Here is a 22,728-nt window from a genome sequence, read left to right as displayed (position 1 = left end):
AAAAAAACAGAGGCTGTGCATATATATGTTCACACCAACTTTTATGAAGGAATATGTAAGCATTTAACACTAGAACTGCTAACCGGTCAAATTTACCCGCAGCTGTTTTTCGATTGTAGGTAACTTTGTTTCCATATAAAATTCAAGTCCCCCAGTCTTTTTCCCTAGTAAAATTTACCCCTAGAGAATACAGTCATTTTCACGCTATTCATTTTTCGTGTTTAAATAAATATTCTATGTTGCTATTGGCAACGCCTTTTCTACTACAGGAATTAGACCTGCTCAGCGCCGTGAGTGAAGGAGACTCTGACGGTGGGGGCTGAGCGACGTGTCCTGGGTTGATTCTGCATCTGACGGATCATTATCTGACAGCGACCCACTTGCATGAAGTAAACATGCATAAGAGTTGCATAAAAGCAGTGCTTAGGGCCTTTAGCTTTTGGGTAGGCTAAATGATCATCAAAACTAATGCTGCAGTAGCCTAATTTTTCCCTGTGATAGAGGTGTGGTTTGCGTCCCTTCAAGAGAGCGTACGGCTCCCTCATGTGCTTTTTGACCTGTGGAGGCTAAAGTTTTCCAGCACTTGTGATCATTATACAGTTTTCTGTTGGGTAAAATCTACTTTGAAATTTGGAACTGAAACAAGCAGAACTGTATAGCCTACTTCATTAGTCTATTATTATTATTATTACCGCCTATAAAACACTAGGCTACAATAGTCAGTTATTTTTCTAAATTGAATGCTGCATTTAAATTCAAGCTGTGTTTAGAATATAACTAGGCTATAACATCTAGGCTACAACAGCGGCGTGCATGGCCTCGCCCTTGCATGGTAAAGGCATAATGGAAGGGATGGTGTGTATGGGAAATGCAGTCAAGGTGCTGAATGTTTTCCAAAGTGTGTTGGAGCAACATGTAGCACAAATAATCACAAAATCAATGCATTTTAATAGCGGGTAAGTTTTACCGGTTATAGGTATTCAACGAACCCTGGAAGTTCTAGTGTTAAGGCTACCTCAAAAACTTCACGCACCATAAGTCCTGTACGTGCAGATGTTCTACTGTAAAATCCTTCAAGCCATCAGTTTTCTTAATGAAAGTAAGCCATGGAGCAAGCAGCCATCTGGGGAGGGGGTATACTGAGAAGCAGCTGCTGTACATTTGAAGTGTATGACTTAGCCTTGTAGTGGACAGATTAAATATTCAACTTAAAAACAAAAAGAATGGAACATTGTTAAAGTACCCCAAATCCTCACTGATCCTAAATAGCCTAAATGTGAATAATCATTAAGCTCTCCACTGTATGGTCGTATTTCTCATGACATGTCGTCTGCCCTGTATGCTTTTCATGAAGCCAGTTTCTTAATCATTGGTCAGGAGGTTTAATAATCAGACAGCACAGGCGGTTAATGTGCCACATGACTCCACAGGTAATAACTTTAACATTTCACCTTTTCATTTTGACATACATTATATACAAATAACTGCCTTGGATTATGACCGTCCTAAAAAATGTTTTTGAGTTGGATTTTGTTACATCTGTCAGATTGTTTACTGTCATCTTAGCTGTGTGTGTTTTTTATGCATGAGCGTTTCGGGAATGTTGTTTTCATGTGTGTGAACGCGATTGCAGCTTAAAGCAGCAGATGGTCTGACTATTTAGAAAACTTGTGAAACTTTTGATTCAGTCATTTTCATCTATTTAGACTTTAATCATCAACACAACTTAACTTAACTGGACTTAAACTTTAAATTATGAAATCTAGCTATAAATACACCACGCAAACTTGGCTAATTAGGATCAACACAGTTTATCTCGTTCTGCCTCTTTTTGACCTCCTCCTGCATTTAATGGCTTTACTCTGTGGTGAAGACCCTGTGCTATTACCAAGGGAACGGACCTGAAGGAGGTTTAATTAAGGTGTGTGTGTGTGTGTGTGTGTGTGTGTGTGTGTGTGTGTGTGCGTCCGTTAACAAGGCATTGTAGAAGGAAGTGATACACTCACTACAAAATGTTGTAATTACAACTTCCAGAGGAGGTGGCGTCTGTGTATTAATTCAGTCTTTTTCTTTCGTTAAAAATCAGATCAGTCAGTGATAATTGCAGCTAAAAGAATAATGCGGTGTTGGAACCCTCATTTGTCTGAGCAAATTTAGTCTGTTTAAGCTTTTAACATGCCAGTAATTGTAGGTTTGTAGATAAATGGCTCATGGAACAGTGGTATTATGTTAGCCTTGACCAAGGTTATAGTTTTTCAGTAAACAGTTAGCAGTTTTTCTTGGACTTACATCATCATGAATGTCTACATAAAAGTTGTTATTGTACCATTAAGACTCAGATGCAATATGCAGGGAATCTGTAAAAGCTGACATCTGTAGAACTTCAAGCCTCGATGCATTTTCTGTTGACATTTCGATGGGCAACTTGACATGTCGATGGAGCATGCCATGTGGAAATTGATTAGCTTCCTTCCCTCTTTCTTTACATGGGAATCAAAAGAGTTTACCCATGGCTTTCTCAGATACAATATTGTGGTGACGATGCTGATGGTTTTTCCTAGATCCTAGACCTTTTCTAATCTTGTTCAGTTTTCTACCAAGGCAACTCTTTGAAGACTGGTTTCCATCCTGTTATTGTCCGCTGTGTTTCAAAGGATCAGTGATGATTTGTTTCATGCCGTCAGTCATCCATGTTCGGTTACAACTTTTATCCTCTCCTTTGAGCCCAACAGGAGTGATAGTATTGTATTCAGTTTTTACATTTTTATTTTTTTTTTTATTTTTTTTTACATTTGGTTCCAGGGAGCCAACAACATCCAGGTGAGGAGGGCAGTAAAGGACACGTTCTCCAACCCGCAGTCTCCCCAGCCGTCCCCCTACAGCTCCCCCAAGTCACAGCACAAGACACAGCAGAGCTTCCTGCCACCAGGATGGGAGATGAGGATAGCCCCCAATGGACGGCCTTTCTTCATCGACCACAACAGCAGAATCACCACCTGGGTAAGCTAACCAGGCTGAATTGCACTTTACGCTAAAACGATGATTTATGAAATATGAATGAATGGTAAAGCTTTATTTTACAGGTCTGGAATTGCCTAATAATTTCCAGTAAGTTTCCAGGAAAGAGCTATATCAATAGGGAATAGTTGTAGGGAAAATAATGGACCATTTTCAGTTCCAGTGAATTGCTTGCATAACCTTAGTGCAGCATATATGAGGATTTCCAGTAATAAATTAATAATGAAAGAGCATTTACTTTGGTTTACACTTCCTCTGAAAATCAACAGCTGTGTAGAAGCATAACAACTAAATTGAAATCACACCTTTTTTTTTTCCCCCTACCATTTTACATTCTTCTTTCCTGGAAACTTGTGAGGACCCTTAAATAAAGTGTGAGCATATGAAGCTACAAAATTGATAAGTGGTTAATATTTATTTTTTCTGAATGTGATTATGAGCGTTATTCGACAGTTTAAGTTATCTAGGGCAGTTGTTAGTGGATCTTCCCGGATCTTTTGGTGACATCTGCTGGTTTAAGTTCATTTCACATTTACGTCAGTCCTTATTAGGATTCAGCTTTTAAGACTAAGTGGACTTTTTGGGAGTTGTATTATATTGAAAAGCTGCTGTTTTTTCATTAAATCCAGAACAAAAGTAAAATGATGTTTTTATGATTTAAAAAAAAATACGTTTCTTCACCCTGTTCTGGAATAATTCATATGCATCACTGTCTCTCTTCCTTCCCTCCCTCTGTCTTTTGACAACCAGGAGGATCCCAGGTTGAAATACCCAGTCCATATGAGGAATAAGAACTCAATGGAGCCTGGCGACCTTGGTCCTCTTCCTGTAAGTACAGTCACAATTACACCAACTGCATATTCAACCTTTGGCCCACAGCACACATTAGGTCCCGATAATCTCTGTTCACTCATTCACAAGTGCCATTAAAATGGTTAGATTAGATAAATGTGGAACCAGTTTCCTAAGCTAAACTTTGAATGAGAGCAGGTATTTATTCCTCTTACTCCACCATCAGTGAGTTATCATTTTTTTGTTGTGGGTTTTGACTGCAGGTCAGCTTAAATAGCCTAACTGAGTGGTCCATGTTTAAATTTGAATGTAGATGAAGTGGCTTTTTTCACTAAAAGATGAGACATCATTATGTGAACAGACATCTCCTTTTTAGCCTTGTTAGAAAAGAGGGAGAATGTAACTGGTGAGGATGAGAAAGCAGAGTCTGGGGGATGTGATAATACCTAATTAGGAGGTGGAGACTGTCTGTCACCTGCACTATTATCTGTTTGACACAGACAAACTCCCAACAAGAGGGCAAAACTTGACAATAGGTAGCTGTTGATTAATCAAAGCTTCATGGGTTTGTACATCTCACAGGCTTGTGTGGTGTGTGCATGTGTGTGTGTTCTCTCTCTCCCTCCTTTCTCTTTCTCTTTTCTCTCCGTTCTGGTGGATCTAATGTATGCTACTTCTTCTACACCTGGCCATGTCTGTTTGGCAGCACCTACCAGAGGAGGTTGGTTGGTGCCTCCCTCCCTCTGCCTGCCTTCCTACCTGTCTGGTCTGGTGCAGTCTGGTCAAATGCCTGCAAGACAGCCTTGCGCTTTCGTTTAAATTTTTTTTCCCTCTCTCTTTCTATCTCTTCTCTTTGTCATGACCGGCATGGATGGACTTGTACCTCTCCCTTCCTTTTCATGAGTATTTTACACCACTTCCTTCTCTCTCTGTGTCCCCGTCCATGCACCGCCACCACATCTTCTGTTAACGATTTAACACCCCCCCCCCCCCTTCTCCCGGGATCCCTCCGGCTGCTCTGTTGTCTGTGTACCTGGTTCAGTGTCTGAGGCACAGATAGACGAGTTGGGAAAGTGGAACGAGGCGAGATGCACCAGATATTTGTTAGAGAGAAAGAGAGAGAAGGAGAATGAACAGGGTTGAATAAGGGGCAGGGGGAGGGATGGAGGTTTCAAGAGAAGCAAAAGAAGCTATATATGTATGTTAGAGGAAGGTTTTATGCTGCATGCGTTATTAGCTATCCTACTCATACAGTAGCAGCATACTTAGGAGTGTGTGTGTGTGTGTGTGTGTGGCCTGTGACACTGTACTAAGTGGTCACCATGTCAGTGGTGGTGTACTGGTTTGAACTAGTGGTGGTGAATTAACCTTTATGTTGTGGTCGTACCCCTGCCTTGCTGACGTTGTCAGACGTGACTCAAATAGGAGAGAAAATCCCTTCAGTTCCTTTGCGGTGTTTGATTAAGCTTGCCACGGCTGCAGTGCTGGGCTGTCAGTGTTTGGATCGTTTTTATGGTCAGTCAAGTTCAATCAAACAAATTAAAAAAGGAAAAAGAAAGTGGATGGATTTAAATTACTATTTGAGCATGGCCTGTTTAATAGTGCTGTGTAATGGGGACACTGCTTCTCATTCTTTCTCTCTTTTTGCTCCCTTTTTTTTGTAGCCTGGATGGGAAGAAAGAGTTCACTCAGACGGGCGCACCTTCTACATTGACCACAGTAAGACGACTCCATATTACCACTTTCTGTCTCCTCCATGCTTGTATTTGGTCATGTGTGTCTTACTTATCTGCCTTGTTATTTTTTTATAGTGTGTAGTGGTTACAGTGCAGCAACAGATTTTTCAGTGTCAGGGAAAGCAAAGCACCTCATTCATCACAGCAGAAACTCAGTCGACAGGTTGTGTTTTAAAATGTATTGTATTATGGCCTCGTGTAGTGCAACGGTGTCACTCCACTGATAAATCTGTAGTCATAAGAGTTGAATTTGAATTTTATTCATTATTGATTAATCTGTTTTTATTTCATGAATAAATTCTGCTGTTTAGTCTACAAAATCTCAGAAATTTGTGAAAAATACCCTTTACATTTCCCAGAGCCTAAGGTGACCTCTTCTAATTACAAATTTTGTCCGACTAAGAGTCTAAACCCAAAGAAATTCAATTTACAACGATATAAAACATAGAAAAGCAGCAAATAGTTTAAAAGTTTAAACCATCAAATGTTTCATGTTTTTAACAAAAACTTAATTTCAAGAAGTCTTGGTCTTGGTATGGTTACCTAAAGGTTTTGCTGTATTTGTGTCATCCAGATACAAAGAACACGCAGTGGGAGGACCCGCGTCTGCAGAGTCCAGCTATCACAGGACCTGTGAGTGGTTTCCTCTTACTGCCCCACTACTTCAGTCTCTGCCACAGCAGTGCTACAACATGGAAACAAGTTCTTCTTTTAACATTGTGGCTCTATCTGACACACACACACACACACACACACACACACACACACACACACACACACACACACACACACACACACACACACACACACACACACACTAGCCTCAGTGTCTTTGTACAACAAAGATAAATCGCTTTGTCACTGGGGTTGTCGCTTAACATGCCAACACCTTTGTGTCGTTCTCTGTTCTACTTCAGATATTGTTCTTCCTCTTTGCCAAATTACACTCTGTTTTAACAAGACATAGAAGTATATTTTGTTTCCCTGTAAAACATTTACATCACAAGCCAAATATGGGTAAGTACATTGATCACTCTTTGACCATTTCTTGACTCTCGTGTGTGTCGTTTGTTATTCTGTGCAGGCTGTTCCCTACTCCAGAGAGTTCAAGCAGAAATACGACTACTTCAGGAAGAAATTGAAGAAACCGGTAAGAGGAGATTTTTAAAATACAGATCTGTCTTGGGTTTCTGGGTGCTTACTGGGGAACTTTTGCATAACACTGCCAGGGCAAAGCTATATTTGGCCAAAATCTCACCGCTTCTCCTTGCTGAAGATGGCAGTCTAATTTGCTTCTATTTTGATTATGCTTGATTGCATACTTATTCAACTTTCTTGACACTGTCTTGGCACTATGTGACTGAGTTTGATATTTTTATTGCGTGTTAAACATTCACTGCAATCATTTCACTTTTTTTGTGATTAACACTTGGTAGGTGGAGTGCAGAATTGCATGTTACTTACAATGATAACAGATGGAAATGATGATGATGATGAGATTCATTTGCACTGACTTTGGCTTTTACACTGCATTCAGTCTTGTGCTAGAGCATGTTTAAGGTCACCAAGCATGATTACTACACCGAGGGTAATGTCCACACTGAGTTGTTTTTAAAAAGGAAAAATGCATTTTATTTTTGTAATACATTTTGTATTATTGACGTAATAATTACTTCAATAGGCTTGCAAACCCTCTAGCAAGTAATGGACACCCTGGACCTTTTCTGTGTTTTGCAGAGTTAATCACAGAGTCAATCTGCATTTACAGCATCTTCATTTATTATTTTACATAAAAATAATAATAAGCATTCTTCACAAGCTTGTTGTAAATTACATTTAACAATATTGTAACAACCTCTTGAGTCGGTAGTTTGTAGGAGCACCTTTAGCAGCAGTTACACTTCTTGCTCTTCCTTGATGAGTCTAAATAATTGTATTGTCTTTGTACCAAGATCATACACTTCCACCTTTCGTGATCAAAAAAAAAAAAAAAAAAAATTTATTTATAAAATTATTTTTTTTATATATATTACAGGCTGACATCCCCAACCGATTCGAGATGAAGCTACACAGGAACAACATCTTTGAAGAGTCGTACCGTCGAATCATGTCCCTGAAGAGGCCTGATGTTCTGAAGGCACGGCTGTGGATCGAGTTTGAGTCGGAGAAAGGATTGGACTACGGTGGTGTGGCCAGAGAATGGTTCTTCCTCTTATCTAAGGAGATGTTCAATCCTTACTACGGCCTGTTTGAATACTCTGCCACGTAAGTCTCTGCTTGTTTGGTTGTGTTGGCTTTAGATTTACCTGAAGAGAGTGGTGTGAACCCTTGAGGCATTTAACGGTATATGATACAGGACACAGGCAATAGTGTTAAGCAAAGCTGATGTAGTAAAGGAATCTTGCTATGTATTTGCAGCCATGGAAAAATCTCCAAAAGTCACTCATATCTTTGGTTGGCTTTTTGTGGAGTAAGGGGCAGAGCTTCTGTATTGTGTCCCTGTGAGACTTGTTAAAGTTTCCTTTTACTTTGATTAACTTTTCCTCTCATTAAAAAAGTCATCCTGGAACAAATTTTTCCCACATACAAAATGCGTCAACATAATTACAGTCGACTTTGTTTTCCTTTTCTTGGCACCCTCATCAATAATTGGAGGCTCAGTTGATTCTCTGTAAGGCAAAGCTAACAAAAATAAATAATATGAATGAAGCTGTTGAAAAGGGAATGACATTTAAGAATACTCTGGAGTTTGCTCCATTTAATAGAAAATAAGAGTATGCTTTAAAACTTTCAGCCTTTGATATTAAACCACTTAGTGATTATTCATCACAGTAATTTTTAGAAATTATTTATCGAACATCCTTGTGCAGCTTAGGGCTGGACGGTATATCTGTATAATGAGGTATACCGATATAATTTCAAAAGAGAAATGAAATTAGACAATACCGTTTATACCGATATAGTTTGATGTTGAGTTGATTAATGTTTCCGTAAAGTCCTGCCAGTACTTGCTCCTCTCTCTCTCCCTCACCGCGCAACCTCGCCCCTCCCTCTGCGTGTGCACGCAGCCGTCTGCACGCACGCACGCAGTCTCAACAGGATGTAGAGAGAGACAGTCCTGGTCGACACTGTTAAAAGACCTGGCTTGTAAAAAGAAAAAACACGGTCCATTCAGTGTGTACCACTGATGGAGAAAGTCACCGAAGCGGGCATACAGGGAGAGAGAGGGTAAAGCCCCTTTTCCACTGCACCGTAAAAGCTCGACTCGCCTCGACTCTACTCGCATTTTTTTGGTTTTCCATTGTGTAAAAGTTGTACTTGAACCTGCTACCAAGTACTTTATCCTTATCACCTCCGTCTTATGTGTCTTTACATTCTGAGCAATGTTGAAACGTTTTAACTTAAATCAAGAGACAGCTGTTTGTGTGTCGCTGGTGTGTGTGGCATTGAACATTACGTCGCGGCGGTTGTGTGTGGCGTCACTATGACGACCACCTAGATTGAGGGGTGCTATCTCTGGGTACTATCTGCAATGGAAAACGGAGGCTGGGTCGAGTCGAGCTGATACCGGAAAAACGAACGCAGACGTGTTTGTAGTCGAGGTACGTTAGGTCTATGAGTGTGAAGAGAACTTAAGGAGGCAAATTCAATAAGTGAGTGATACTTTAGACGTGGAATGAAGTATAATTTAAACGGTGAAATGAGCAAGTTACTAAAAATAGTTAAAACATGCCCGCTAAAACCGCCCCCCTCCCTAGCCCGCTTAGCAGAAAATACCGGAATTCTGCCTAACAGTACCAGGATATGACTTTTTGGCCATATCGCCCAGTCCTAGTGCAGCTGCAGTTAAATGAAAAGCCGATGCTTAGCAACCACCTTGACGTTTTCTGTGTCCACTTGCTCCTGGGTGCAAAACAACATACAAATATGATAACCATTAACCGGGGGCAGAGCTAGACTGTCAGCACAGTGGGGGCGGAGCTTCATCGTGGGCCCACCTCCTGCAAAGACATATTAACAAGTTTACATGACCCCAGACTCACCCTGAAAGTCCCCAGAGTCTGTCTGCTTCGCTGTTGCCGGAGCAGCCTTTCTACTGAATGTTTTTGCTTACACCAGAAGCGCTGCAGTGCGTCCAGGAAGCGTCCCAGCATCAAGCAGCACAGCGCAGATGAACCGGGCAGGAAGTCCGACACAGAAACGGCAGCGAAACGGTCAATTATCAAAATAAAATACCCGTTACAGACTTTCGATCGTATATCAACAATAAACACAGTTAAATCAAACAAAAAGAAAAATTTACTACGTAGCCTACTTAATCATAGCAGAAGCACAAAAAGCAAGCAATAATCACCAAATCAACAAAATCTAAACATGTCTGCAAAGTCCGGCAATTAAAAACAAGTCATTAACGCGGGGCAGGCTACACGCTTTGCTGCAGAAATGCTCCTGAGAGGCTTACAGTGGAAGTCGATGCAGTAAATAAACCACTGTGCACATGCAGCCTACGTCCCTCAGAATTCCCATGATGCATGAGGGTGAAGGGAGTTTTTATTTTTTATTGAAATGTATTTGTTAGCATACTAGTCTGATATTTAGAAGTTTAAGTAATGACTTTCTTCCTCTGTGCAGGGACAACTACACTCTCCAGATCAATCCCAACTCTGGGCTGTGCAACGAGGATCACCTCTCCTATTTCAAGTTCATTGGACGTGTGGCAGGAATGGCTGTGTTTCATGGAAAACTACTGGATGGTAAGCTGCTTGATGCTGAATCCTGTCTTTGATATTAGAAATTTCCTGGGGGGGGGGAAATTGTGTTATTATGTTTATTTTCAGGTCTCATGCATGAGAACACTCAAGCAACATTTTCATTGATGTTTTTAAACTTTTCTCCACACACATCCTGTTACAGCATAGTTTTGTTTTCCGCTTTCTTTAGGCTTTTTCATTCGACCCTTCTACAAGATGATGCTGGGAAAACAGATCTCCCTTAATGACATGGAGTCTGTGGTAAGCTTTCACTGCCAAACTGATTCATTATTTAAAAAAATCTGCTATTCTGGGCAGTGTAAGGTATATTTAGTCAGTATGCTTTTAATTTGCTAATTCACTTGAATTATTTTGAAAGTCAGCAATTTCTTAAATTAAAAATTGAGCTATCAACACTTGTTTTATTTGGACTTGTTCTACATTCATGCAGTGTTGAATCTAACCCTGCAATCTCACAAATGAAAGCAAATGAATGACTTAATTTTCTTTGTGTTTAATTTGTGTCTGCGCTGCGTTGTATCCCTGCAGGACAGTGAATACTACAACTCTCTGAAGTGGATTCTGGAGAATGACCCCACTGAGCTGGACCTGAGGTTTTGTATTGACGAGGACAACTTTGGACAGGTGCGCAGGCTTCAATCGGTCACTTTGAGTCTGTTAAAATCCACATTTTCATTTCAGTAATGTAATGTAGTTGGGTATCAGGAGTTTCTTGACCTTTAATTTTTCTTGTGGTTTTCTTTCTCAGACTTATCAGGTCGACCTGAAGCCCAGCGGCTCCGACATGGTGGTCACCAATGAGAACAAAAAGGAATACATTGAGTGAGAACATAACACATTTTGTTTTTTGATGAGTAGTTAACTGGCTTTTAGCAACAATTATCATAAAGCTAAATCAATCAAACAATATTATTCTTGAATTTCCATGTCAATGATCTTCCCTCTGACAGCCTGGTCATCCAGTGGAGGTTTGTCAATCGGGTCCAGAAGCAGATGAATGCCTTCTTGGAGGTATTTATGTGCAGTAATACAATCACCACTTGGGGGCAATGTGACCACAGACTTTGTGTTGGCATGCCATAGACCCTTAGTATAAGGGTTAAATTCAACATCTGTATCTAAATAAGTATTTGAAGCTTTTAAACATTACTTAGAGGGATGATTTATTTTCTTTTTGTTTTAATTTTCAGGGCTTCACTGAGCTCATTCTCATAGATCTGATCAAGATCTTTGATGAAAACGAACTGGAGGTATGAATTCTTTATTAAATCTGTTTCACAGCTCTTAATCTCCTGCAATTATCATATCTGTGCACATTACACCTCTGTGGAATGTGACATGGAGCATTTTAACTTAACAGAATTATTTCTTGAGACGGAAAGTGGTAATGGTTGTAAATGTTTGCTTTCTTTCTGTTCTCCCTCGCCTTCTGACTCTGTGTAGCTACTCATGTGTGGTCTGGGTGATGTTGACGTCAACGATTGGAGACAACACACTGTTTACAAGAACGGCTACTGTCCCAACCATCCTGTTATACAGTGGTTCTGGAAGGTACATCTGTGATACATCCACACATGGACACATGCACACGCACAACTGATTTTTGCAAACATGTACTGTGTAAATCGTCTAGCCGCATTGGTTCCAGTCCTCTTTCCCTCCATCCAGCGTGCAACGGGTTTGATGGCCTCGCTTTTGAAGATCAAAGTCTGTTTGGAAGAACAGGCTTGTTTGCTCTGATGAAAGAGCCTAAAGTAGTACCGGCCCTGGTTATCATCTGTCTTGACTTGAGCGTTAAAACACAAGGCAAACAACACACACAGACAACAGTGTCATGTCATCTGATTAAGTGAACTGGCTCAAACGGCTTCTGTTTGAATTTGGGCTGTGTTTGATTTTATGGTTTTCCTACATGCATGCACGCACGCACACAGGCTAGATTGCAAAACTGTGCAAAAGCTTTGCTGCTTTGAATCATTTCATCTTCTCTGTGTTGTTGAAATGAGTATCATGGTGTGGGGATAGTGAATTTTAAATAACTTTTTTTCAGGGTAGTGATTAATATTTAAAATATTAACTATAATAAACAAATAAAGTAAATGTTTGTCACAGAGATTTTGTCTTTCCTGTCTCGTCAGGTTGTCCTGTTGATGGATGCGGAAAAAAGGATCCGACTCCTCCAGTTTGTAACGGGAACGTCACGAGTGCCCATGAATGGCTTTGCCGAGCTTTATGGTACGTTACCTTAGGTTTCCTTTTATTTCTTGCTTATATAACATTACCAGGTCTTTAAAATAATTTACTGGATTATCTGTTTAAACTGCAAGTCCTAAGCGTCATGTACTAGTGACAAAAATTGCTTTCTGTGAAAAGATGAGCCAATAGTTACAGTTCCCAGAACTCACTGTATACATAGAGATAGATAATGTGTATAACAGATGAGGAATGTTCAGAAATATAAGATTATTTAAGATTTTATAGATACTATAGATATTAAATTTGTGATTTAATGAAAGTATTCCTACATTTCAACTGTCATCATAGTTTGTTGTTATTGTTTGTTACAGGTTCTAATGGGCCGCAGCTGTTCACAATTGAGCAGTGGGGAACACCAGATAAGTTGCCAAGAGCTCACACGTGGTATGTCTATATGCCTATAAGGACTTTGGTACTAGTCACAGCAGTTCTTTGAGCTAAATGCTAACATCAGCATGCTCACAATGACAATGCTAATATGCTCATGCTAAGCAGGAGTAATGTTTGCCATGATCACCCTATTAGTGTAGCATGCTAGTACGCTAACATTTTCTTATTGGCACTAAACGAAAGTACAACTGAGCTGGATGGTATGTGGTCAATAACAAATTAAAAAGTTTACCTTCTGGAGACTGGGGATCATCAAAGTCACTAAATTACATAGTCCACGAATGTTTGTACCAAATGTTCATCAAGTGCTTGTAGAGAGATTTCACAAAATAAATGAACATTTAATGAAAACTTTGACTTGCCAGTGGTGCTAGAGGAAATGTCAGGGGATCATGAAAGTCGGTTAGAATTCACTCTCCAAGGAACATGAATGTCTGTACAAAATTTCATCCGTCCTGTAGTTGTTGAGTCAACAGACTGACATTGCCACTTAGCCATCATGCTAACTTGCTAGCAAGTACTTTGATTAACAAAAAACAACAACTTAACATGGTTTGGTAATTCAAACACTTTTTTCCCCTAGTTTCAACCGCTTGGATCTGCCCACTTACGAATCCTTTGAGGACCTGAGAGAGAAACTCCTCATGGCTGTGGAGAACGCGCAGGGCTTCGAGGGAGTCGACTAAAATAGCAGCCTCTGACTGCGTTCAACCAACCAACAATAAAAAAACAAACAAAACAAAAAGCCACAGGGATGTCAAACCAGCTGCTGTAGCAGTTCTGTGCAAGCATGTTGTACTGTAATACCTGTCTATCAGCCACCTCCCCAGCACGGTGGTTTGAGACTGTACAGCGATTTGTCGAGCCAATATGCCTATGTCTTTATATGTTTTCAGTGCTGGTAGGTCACTCCTTAAAGGTGCTTGGGAAAGAACAGGACAGACGCACCGTTGAATGCTGAAATATATTATCCACAGGCATGAGCTATGAATGATGAGCTGGCCCCTGATCCGCTGTTTCTTTCCCCTCTACCCTTGTCCTGTGAAAATCTACAGTGCTGGAAAACACTAATGCATTTCAACATCTCCTTTATGTACACTATAGCACAGTATTTGAGCACCCTTTAATGCAAGGGTCCTAGCATGGCCTTAATCTGGCTCCTACATGCACTATTTCTCTAAGAAACCGCAATGGCACTATGATCACAACTCTCTCGAATCCTTAGACCAACACCAGATTACCTTAGGAATGCTAGCCAATCACATTTCAGGAAATCGGCCACACCCCTCCATAGAGCCTTGTCTATGTGTTGTGTGATCAGAAATCGCCACTGCAGCCTTTTGTAGAACAATGTTTTTTTTTTTCCGTTTTTTTTCTTCTTTTTTTTAAACCACTGGTAAGGATTCGAGAATGGGGGGATGAAATAACCCCCAAAATGATTTTTTATAGTTTGTCATTATGGAACAGATTTTTTTAATCATTGATATAATTCTTGCAGGAAAATACTCTAACCATATTTGTACTGATGAACTATGTTGTTTACTATTTTGACAGTTCTATATGACATGGTGTGTGAAATGTAAATCTGGCTAGTCTGGGAAATAATGAATCCATATAATTTGTTATGGTGATAGCAAATGTGTTTTTTTGTTTTTTTTTTTAAAATAGTGCTATAAAAGCAGCATGAAACCGTATCTTGTGTTTGCTTTGACTACATGGTAGTAATTTGGAAGTGTAATCTGTCTCGAGGTCAAGAAACGAAAACTTAAACTCATAGTTTCTCTGAGATGTTTGCATCATTATTATATTAATATTCTCATGCCTGTTGCTGTTCATAATGCTGTAAATTGTTCTTGGAAAAACAAACAAAAAATTAAGTTCTTTCATGATATATAAATATATGTATGAACTACATTTAACAGAAGTATTACTGATCAACAACACTAAAATGAAGCTGTATGCGTGCGTGGGTGTTTGAGAGAAAAGCTGTGATTGCCACTGAATATAAAGCAGCACATTTCTTACAAAGAAAAAGTTCTTATCTTATTTTATGTTTTTGTTTCTTCCTCCTTTTTCTAACACCATTGAACCTAAAGGGCACTTTATAGATCACTCTGAGGTCATGTCATCTATTGTTTGTCTTTGTTATTAACTTGAATGTGATTCTTTTTTTTTTTTTTTTTTTTTTCCTTCGGAGCACTTACCTGGTGCAATATAAATAGTCTGTAAATCTGTGCTGCTGCTAAGGTAGAAAAAGTTGACAAAAGTGAAGCGGAGACTTCACGTCCTTTAGTATTCTGTATTTTCTTTCTCTTCTCTTCCTCCCTCCCGTGATCCCACCTCTCAAACAGACTCAATAAAGAATAGTCCTTTTTTTAAAGAGGTTTTTTTTTCTTTTTTTAAATGAATGATGGGAAATATCACTTTTGTTAAAGATTCCACCACTCTCTGCAAGTCTTTGTGGTTAATTTAACTTCTGTCAAATAAAAAAAACTCCTCAGATTGTGTTGTTTGACTTAATATAACTGAACTGTAACTTTCCTCATACCAGAAGTAGAAACAAGAATAGTAACTAGTACTAATTCTGCTTTTAAAAGGTCCTGCAGGACAGTTTATTATCCTGCATAATAGGACTCCATCACGAGGTAAACATATTCATGAGGGATTTTTCATTCCTGCATCCCTTATAACCAATATTTAATATAATGCATATAACACTCTGAAAAGGGACTACCAATGTATAATTGCCAGTAAATACTCAAATATACTGATTTGAAATGTATATTTGGTCAGTGCTCTGGTACTTTTAATAATTTCTGACTTTAATTTCTGTGTCCAATAAGTGTAGCTGTTGTATAGCTAGGAATCTGAAGATGGTTTTACTTCTGACAGCATATTCCTTTCACAGGAGGTCACAAAGTTTTTAGATAAGGTGTGCTCCCACAGGTCCTCACTGCTGACGGAGATCGTTTTAATTCATCCACATTATAAATGGATTCTTGAAGGCAGCCAACCTTGGCACAGTTTCCTGTCATCCCAATACTTGTTGATGAAATCAATTTTCAGAAAACCTGCCTTCAGAAATGAGTGAAACTTATAACTTTCCCTACCTGTCTTTTTGTGTGCGCATGTAGCGTGGTGAAGGGACCTCAGTTCATTCACACAATCCCAATCTAGGAGTTATCAGCTCCAAGGACAAGCAAATAAAAGCCGCCCTGCCAGTCTGGGGACATTTTATCAAGCCCTCCTACCCTCGGTCTGGTCACAAACAAACCAAGAGCCAACTCTTCTGTAGAGCTACTTTTTAAAACATTCCACCTGCTCGGAAAAAAATGTCATCAAGTGCAAATGATGTTAGCATAACTGTTAACGGAATAATTTATAAGAAAGCAACACATTTCTTTAAAAGTTACTTATTTTACACACATACACACACACACATCTTTTCATATTAACTAAGTTTATCCACAATCTTGGATGCAGAAGTATCCCTAGAGATAGTATTCTTAGTTGGGAATGTTTTAATTTAAGCGCTTAAGATGTTGAAACCTGAGCAGAGTTGACAGATCTTTTGTTAAAAGGGAAGCTATTTCTTAGTAACAGGTTTTATTATGAAACTGAACTAGTTCTAGTGTGTCTAAAAACTACTTCTGTCCTAGCTGTTAGCTAGCTAACTATTAAATACTAAGAATTTGGACATTCAATGTGTGAAGTACTGTCGTGATTTGATTTCATTCAATGAAAGAAATTCAGGAATAAACACATGACAAAAATGCAAGTGTGTTGACTTGCTGAGTGTCCATTTTAACTCCAGATACAGCCTGCTGGTTGTGTACCTTGCTGAACTTTTACCCCCTAAACTCCAGATCTTATTACATACATTTTCAGTTCATTTTCCTGTCATGAACCATCGCCTGAGTCTCTTTAATTCAACTCTTTAGTGAAACCTTGGTGTTAGTAACAATAATTATCCATCCATCCATCCATCGTCAACCGCTTATCCTGCGTACAGGTTCGCAGGGGGGCTGGAGCCAATCCCAGCTGACATCGAGCAAAAGTAACAATAATAATTATAATAACTTTATTCATATAGCTCTTTTCAATACAGGTAACAAAGTACTTTGCAGCAATCAATGCAAAACATTGACAAGTCGAACAAAAAGCTGTTTCACACAGGGTGGTGTACAACGACAAATATATAAAACATAGAACAAGTCAATGTACAATTAAGGGAAAAATAAAGTGCTCATCACATAGTGGTTTATAATTAATAGATAAAATAAGCATGTCAAGATACGAATAACAGAAGAAATGTTGGAAAAATAAAATATGCATCACACTTTTTTGTATAAATGTGCATTAAGGCCCTGTTGCCTCACGAGGACAGTTTCTTTGGTCTCCCCATCCTCCACCCCTCTACCTCTGGTCAGGGTCGATCAATACCTCCCCTTTAGCTTATCACTAATGTGGAACTGGCTGTTTGTCCAAACCTTGCTCTGTCTACATAAAGACTTGGATGGGACAGCATCAAACCCAAATGCACCACATATCACCTCATGAACCTGCAGCTCCGGACGCACTTCTGGACTTTTTACTGTTTGGAAAGACTCGGAGACAGAGCAGAGAAAAAAGAGTGGCTGGGAGGAGCAGAATCAGCAGTGGGTATGAACCAAGTGAATATGGAAAGAGGATAAACTTTAGAAACTTGAGGTGAGTTGGTTGTTGTCTTGCTATACGTCTGAAACCTTTAATAATGTTTTTAACTCGCAGTTTTAGTAGTAAAGTTGGTAATTAATGAACAATGATGCATTTAATGATTGTAAAAAAAACTCTTGGTGCCATTTTCAGCTCAGAAATGTTATGTAATAAAGCAGAAACAATAAAGATGTATTGAATCAAGAGTAACATACCATCTGAACCAGTTCTATTTTTCAACTACATTTTACAAAAATGTTTGCAAACATGCTTGCTATGTGGTGATCACACAGTTGTTTAGTTTGTTTAGTTGTTTTACACTGTTTCTCTCTTACACACTCTCTTATTCACACACACAAATGCACACAGCTGCAGTTATTCCCACAATCAGTAGAAAAAGACATGACCGGACTTTGGACACTTTAGACAAGTGTTGTGTATTTTCTCAGCATTATTTCCCCTTTTTTCTTTGTTTTTTTAATGCTTTTCATTTATGTTTTATTTCAACATATTGATGAGTACAAACTTAAAGTGCTACATTAATATGATTTAAGCCTGTTTTTTTCTACAGAGAACACCACACACCAACACAATGTGTACTTTGTTTCTCTCTACTTGGGTTTCTTTTCTCACTTTCCATCTCTCCATTGCACTTTATTGAGTCCACACATCACAAAACGACTTTTTTACTTATTTTCACCAGGTCATCCATCCGCAAGTTTTTATTATCAGGCTCTCCGTCTCCAGAATCTACAGTAAATGCTGTCCTCCAGAGCTATGGAGTGTGACAATGGTGTTTGTGTCATGTGTATCAAACGCCATTATCACACTAAATAGCTACAGTGTGAAAAGGACCTCGATATATTCCTCAGTTTCCCGGTTGGCTGATTGGTTGTTTTTTTTTTCTTTCTGCCATTTGTTTTTTGTGGCTTCTGTATATTTCCCCCCCCTTTCATTTGTAATAGTTTCCATTTTTATACTGTAAGTCCTAACAACACTTCCCCGTCTGTTCGTAGTGCCTATGGCTTAGGACACATTACACCATGCAGTAGGGGCAGAGATGAAAATAAATATGCAGACTGTTAATACATTGTGCATGCTCTTGAGCCTCCGAGCGTGACCCACTTACTTTAGCGTTTGAGGCGCTAATTTGGTGCTGGAGACCTGCTCCTATAAGCATAGGTAAGAATAGATGGCCCATTTGTTTTCACGCAGCTGTCATTTCTTGTGTTGTCATCATTCAAACCTTTTAAACATGTGAATAGGCAATCAAATTGTAACTATGATAATGCTATATTTTATGATTGCGCAATTGTCTTCATCCATGCAAATGACGTAAATAAACTCATTGCTTTTTATCTGTGTCTATAGAGTAAACTTTAGCACATTAAGCATTCCTAAGAATTAAATAGGACCTTTAACCCCAGCCCCATGTGCAAAGATAGACAGATATTTGCATATTCACATAGACAGCATCTTCAACCAGCAACCTCTCTTTAATATCAAAGATCTACTCTTGGCCATAGACACAAACTGAGAGCTATGTCAGCAATTTGGGTCAAGGATTTAAAAGGCAACAGTGAGAGACAGACAGAGGGTTTTATTATACAAGACTGTTTGAGATTGCAGTTAGCATAGCTAGCATCCAATGGACTGTGTATGCAAGTAGATTTTGCTCTGGATGTAAGGTTAGTGTGGTGTGATTACTGGGTCCAGATTTGTCTTTCACCTAGTTTGAGCTAGACCGTATAAAGTATAGATCCTTGAAATGATGCCAGACATTCAATCAATCAATTGAAATCAATTTAACAAGCAGAACTGCCCTAGATAACATGACAAATCAATAAATCTTCACATTTTTCAGTGAATACATTGAAAGGCCTACTTTACATGAGCTTTATGTGTACAAAATGTCTTTGTGTTGTTTCCAGAATAAAAATATAAACTCATCCTGAATCAGTGCCGTTACTAAATGAATAAAACTATAATAACAATGCAACACTGAACTGAATACACGATCATGAAATACCACCAAACAAAAACGACCCACTCATACTGTGTAACCAAAAATAATACATGTCCTGTACTGTGTGTATTTTTTCATACAACCTACTTGAAAGAAATTTCCTCCAATCAATTAATCAACATGTTCATTAATGTAATGAACTATTATTTTGAAAACAAGTTGAAAAAACATGAAAATCTCACTCATCAATAAAGTCAATAAAGTCTAAATCATCAAAGACATCACAGTTCAACACTGTTGACAAACTCACCATTCTCATCATCCTTTTCAAGTGTTTGTTAAATTTGTCACAGTTTTCCCAAAACTAAATAAAGTTTCCACCCCTAGATTATACTCTCTCATACAGAAACAATCTCTGGTGAAATCTTCATTAAATTAAAATATATTTCTCAAATGTTCAACATGAGATGAAGCAAAAACTCTTATGAAACTACAGATGCTGGTTGCTTAAAGATTGCTCCGTTCAGTCAAACGCATGTGTTTCCTCCATGCACTGGCCTGCTGCAGCCCAAAACCTTTCTTCCTTACAGGCCAACCTCTGCATGACGAGGTCCAACTTGAGAGAAGCTAATCATCAATACCCTCACCATTTCAATAACAATTAAAACCGTAGCCCAAGATTCTTCTCCTATTATGACTTGCCCTTCACTGTGGGCCCAAATGATTTCTTCTTTGGTGCAGCAGAGGTTTGGGGTTTAGGTTTCGGAGCAGATGCAGGCTTTTTAGCTTTGGGCTGCAGGGATTTGAGGCCCAGGATCTCACAGTACTTGTTGCACTGGTGCAAGGCTTTGAACTGGTCAATGAAAGACGTGGCACAGTTTCCTTTGAAGCCCCTATATCTAAACATGAATAAAATATTAATACAACAATTTGCATGTATCAACAATTTGCATCTATTGTCGCCTTCAAAAAATATACTCACCCTTTCTTACAGGTGGCTATTCCCACATCAGTAAGCCTCATTCCTACTCCTGAAAAACACAAAAAATCAGACGATATTTAGTACTCTAAATTGTAATTTTAAGTGCAGATAAAAACATTCTGAATTTGTATATTTGCATGTTTTCCCAACCTTGCATGTCAGTAACCAGAAGGTTACCCTCAGTTTTATGGTAGACCCAGTGTTGGAAAGCACAACACTTCTGTCCTGCCTCCGAGTCGCGTCTCATCAGGTTGATCTCTTTGCCATCCTTGACCGAATACTTGACAAAGTCACCAATCAGCTCCTCCTCCAGTGTGGCGTACGGGATGTCATTGGATGGACGGTGAACCAGGTAGATGGGAATGATCCTAGTGGAAGCATGAAACAAAATGGCTTGTGCTATGAGAATCTTACATTATACTAAAAAGTTTTGTTGCGGATAAAGTTTAAATCTTGTGAAATGCGTCACTCACTCTGGGATTTCTCCGAAGGCTTCAACAGACTGGGCTGCAGTGGTGTACGCCTTGATGTACTCTCTTGCTGTGTTCTGGACATGGCACTCCTACAGAGCAAAAAGTCAATTACAATACATTTACTTTATGCATTAGAAGATCTCAGTGCACAGTGATAATTACTCTATGGAAAGCCAGCCAGTATCTGCTGTGTTTTTGTAAAGGGTAATTTAACTCCGTGTCACATTTTGCCTATTATGTTTTGGGGCACAAATTTTCTTTGTGAGCATTTATGTGGTATTTGTGTCATGTGTCATGCGTTACAGGTTAATGTGGTAACAAAACTGTAATTGTGTTACAGTTATATTATAACTATTTCCATAATTTTGTGGCAGAGAAAGTGTGTTATGGCATGTAATGTAGTATTTGGTTCCCAAAGTATGCAAATTGTGCCATTATACTTCATAGCACAACATCAAAGTCCTGTGACATTCTTACTTCTACAGCCAAGGTAAAGTTCCTCTCAACAAGCTCGTCGTTGTTCTTGGTCCCGTAGCTGATAGCATTGTGTACTTTGAGCACACAGGAGTGTCCAGGTAGTAACATGGGTATGTGACCTGCATGCAGCTTGGTCCGGAAAGCCCGCCGATGCATCCCCTCCCCAAAGTGAACCTTTTCAGTGATGATGCTGGCAGGCTGGTTCTCTCCAAAGTATTGGTTAGCTAGAAAATCCTCTTTGAAAATCAACCTGGAACAGTGGACATCCTCTTCTTCGCTGCTCACCGGCACAGGAGCAGCTAGAAAAAAAAGAGACAGACACAATGTGTTTTCTGTCAAAATCCAACAAACAAAACAAAAAAACTAAAACGTAACGTAATAAACCTTGTTCTAAGATCACAACTCACATGAGATGGTCTTTTGAGATGGAGGGATGACAATCTCACTGAGCACTGTTAAATAGTAAAAAAGGAGACACATTTTTAACTGTACATTTTTCTTGTCCATGTTTGAGATAGTTGTTATGGTTAAGTCATGTTTTATACCTTCATATGTGAGCAGGTAGTCCAAAGTGACTGATCCATGTAAAGTGGTGAGCCGACACTGGTACTTGCCCAAGTCTTTGTGAGAAGCGTTGGAGATGGTTAGTGACACTCTGCTCTCATCCCCTGCACTTCAGAGAGAGGTACAGTGTCACAAACTGCACAACACAAAGCTACTAAGCTACTAATAGCAATTACAATAGTAATTGTGTCTGTCTGCTGATATTTGACTTTATTGTGTGAAGGTAACTACATTATAGATAGATACAGGCTATATGTAGAAGGTATATGTTATACATCTGACTGCTTTGTAAAAAGTGGTAGATATAAACCATATTTTCATATTTTCTACAAACAGATTTTCCACCATGTTATTCTAATCTAAATCTAAATCTAAATCAGTGACTCCCAACCAGTTGCCATGGGTTACGTGGAAAGATTGTGCCATAACCTTAGCTTAATTAATTTGAAAAAAGAGTAATTACAATTTAATTTTTAAAATGTATTCACATCATTGATTAAACTTTAACACCTGTACATCAGTGTTGCAATTGAGAGCGTGTGAAAACTAGTTAGCAAGTGAGCAGAGACGTTGATACAGTAAAAGTGATGAATAAACAGTTAGCTAA

At 39.0% G+C, this 22,728-nt stretch overlaps 2 protein-coding genes across 4 annotated transcripts in view; one reads left to right on the top strand and one right to left on the bottom strand.

Moving 5' to 3' along the window:
• nedd4l (NEDD4 like E3 ubiquitin protein ligase) overlaps window positions 1-15,466 on the top strand; it is a 48,393-nt gene extending 32,927 nt beyond the window's left edge. For all 3 annotated transcript variants that reach the window (XM_046066563.1, XM_046066564.1, XM_046066562.1), the window contains 16 exons: window positions 2,803-3,000; window positions 3,769-3,846; window positions 5,475-5,529; window positions 6,121-6,179; window positions 6,631-6,696; window positions 7,582-7,811; window positions 10,179-10,300; window positions 10,488-10,558; window positions 10,847-10,942; window positions 11,067-11,140; window positions 11,269-11,329; window positions 11,509-11,568; window positions 11,762-11,869; window positions 12,457-12,553; window positions 12,886-12,958; window positions 13,548-15,466. In XM_046066563.1, coding sequence (XP_045922519.1) covers window positions 2,803-3,000; window positions 3,769-3,846; window positions 5,475-5,529; window positions 6,121-6,179; window positions 6,631-6,696; window positions 7,582-7,811; window positions 10,179-10,300; window positions 10,488-10,558; window positions 10,847-10,942; window positions 11,067-11,140; window positions 11,269-11,329; window positions 11,509-11,568; window positions 11,762-11,869; window positions 12,457-12,553; window positions 12,886-12,958; window positions 13,548-13,650 — 1,551 coding nt within the window. In that variant the 3' untranslated portion in view covers window positions 13,651-15,466. The remainder of the gene's footprint in view (window positions 1-2,802; window positions 3,001-3,768; window positions 3,847-5,474; window positions 5,530-6,120; window positions 6,180-6,630; window positions 6,697-7,581; window positions 7,812-10,178; window positions 10,301-10,487; window positions 10,559-10,846; window positions 10,943-11,066; window positions 11,141-11,268; window positions 11,330-11,508; window positions 11,569-11,761; window positions 11,870-12,456; window positions 12,554-12,885; window positions 12,959-13,547) is intronic.
• A 3,814-nt stretch (window positions 15,467-19,280) lies between these two features.
• Window positions 19,281-22,347, bottom strand: alpk2 (alpha-kinase 2). The gene is made up of 7 exons (XM_046067311.1): window positions 22,103-22,347; window positions 21,965-22,009; window positions 21,558-21,856; window positions 21,081-21,169; window positions 20,758-20,975; window positions 20,608-20,656; window positions 19,281-20,524 (listed from the first exon to the last, which is right to left on the bottom strand). Exons 3-7 carry the CDS (start codon window positions 21,711-21,713, stop codon window positions 20,317-20,319), a joined length of 720 nt encoding a protein of 239 aa, XP_045923267.1. The 5' UTR covers window positions 21,714-21,856; window positions 21,965-22,009; window positions 22,103-22,347; the 3' UTR covers window positions 19,281-20,316.
• Between the last annotated feature and the right edge of the window lie 381 nt (window positions 22,348-22,728).

This window comes from Micropterus dolomieu, linkage group LG13 (assembly GCF_021292245.1).
Source record: "Micropterus dolomieu isolate WLL.071019.BEF.003 ecotype Adirondacks linkage group LG13, ASM2129224v1, whole genome shotgun sequence".
NCBI lineage: Eukaryota > Metazoa > Chordata > Actinopteri > Centrarchiformes > Centrarchidae > Micropterus > Micropterus dolomieu.
Note: the sequence above shows the minus strand (reverse complement) of the source record. Positions and strands in the feature narration are given on the sequence as shown.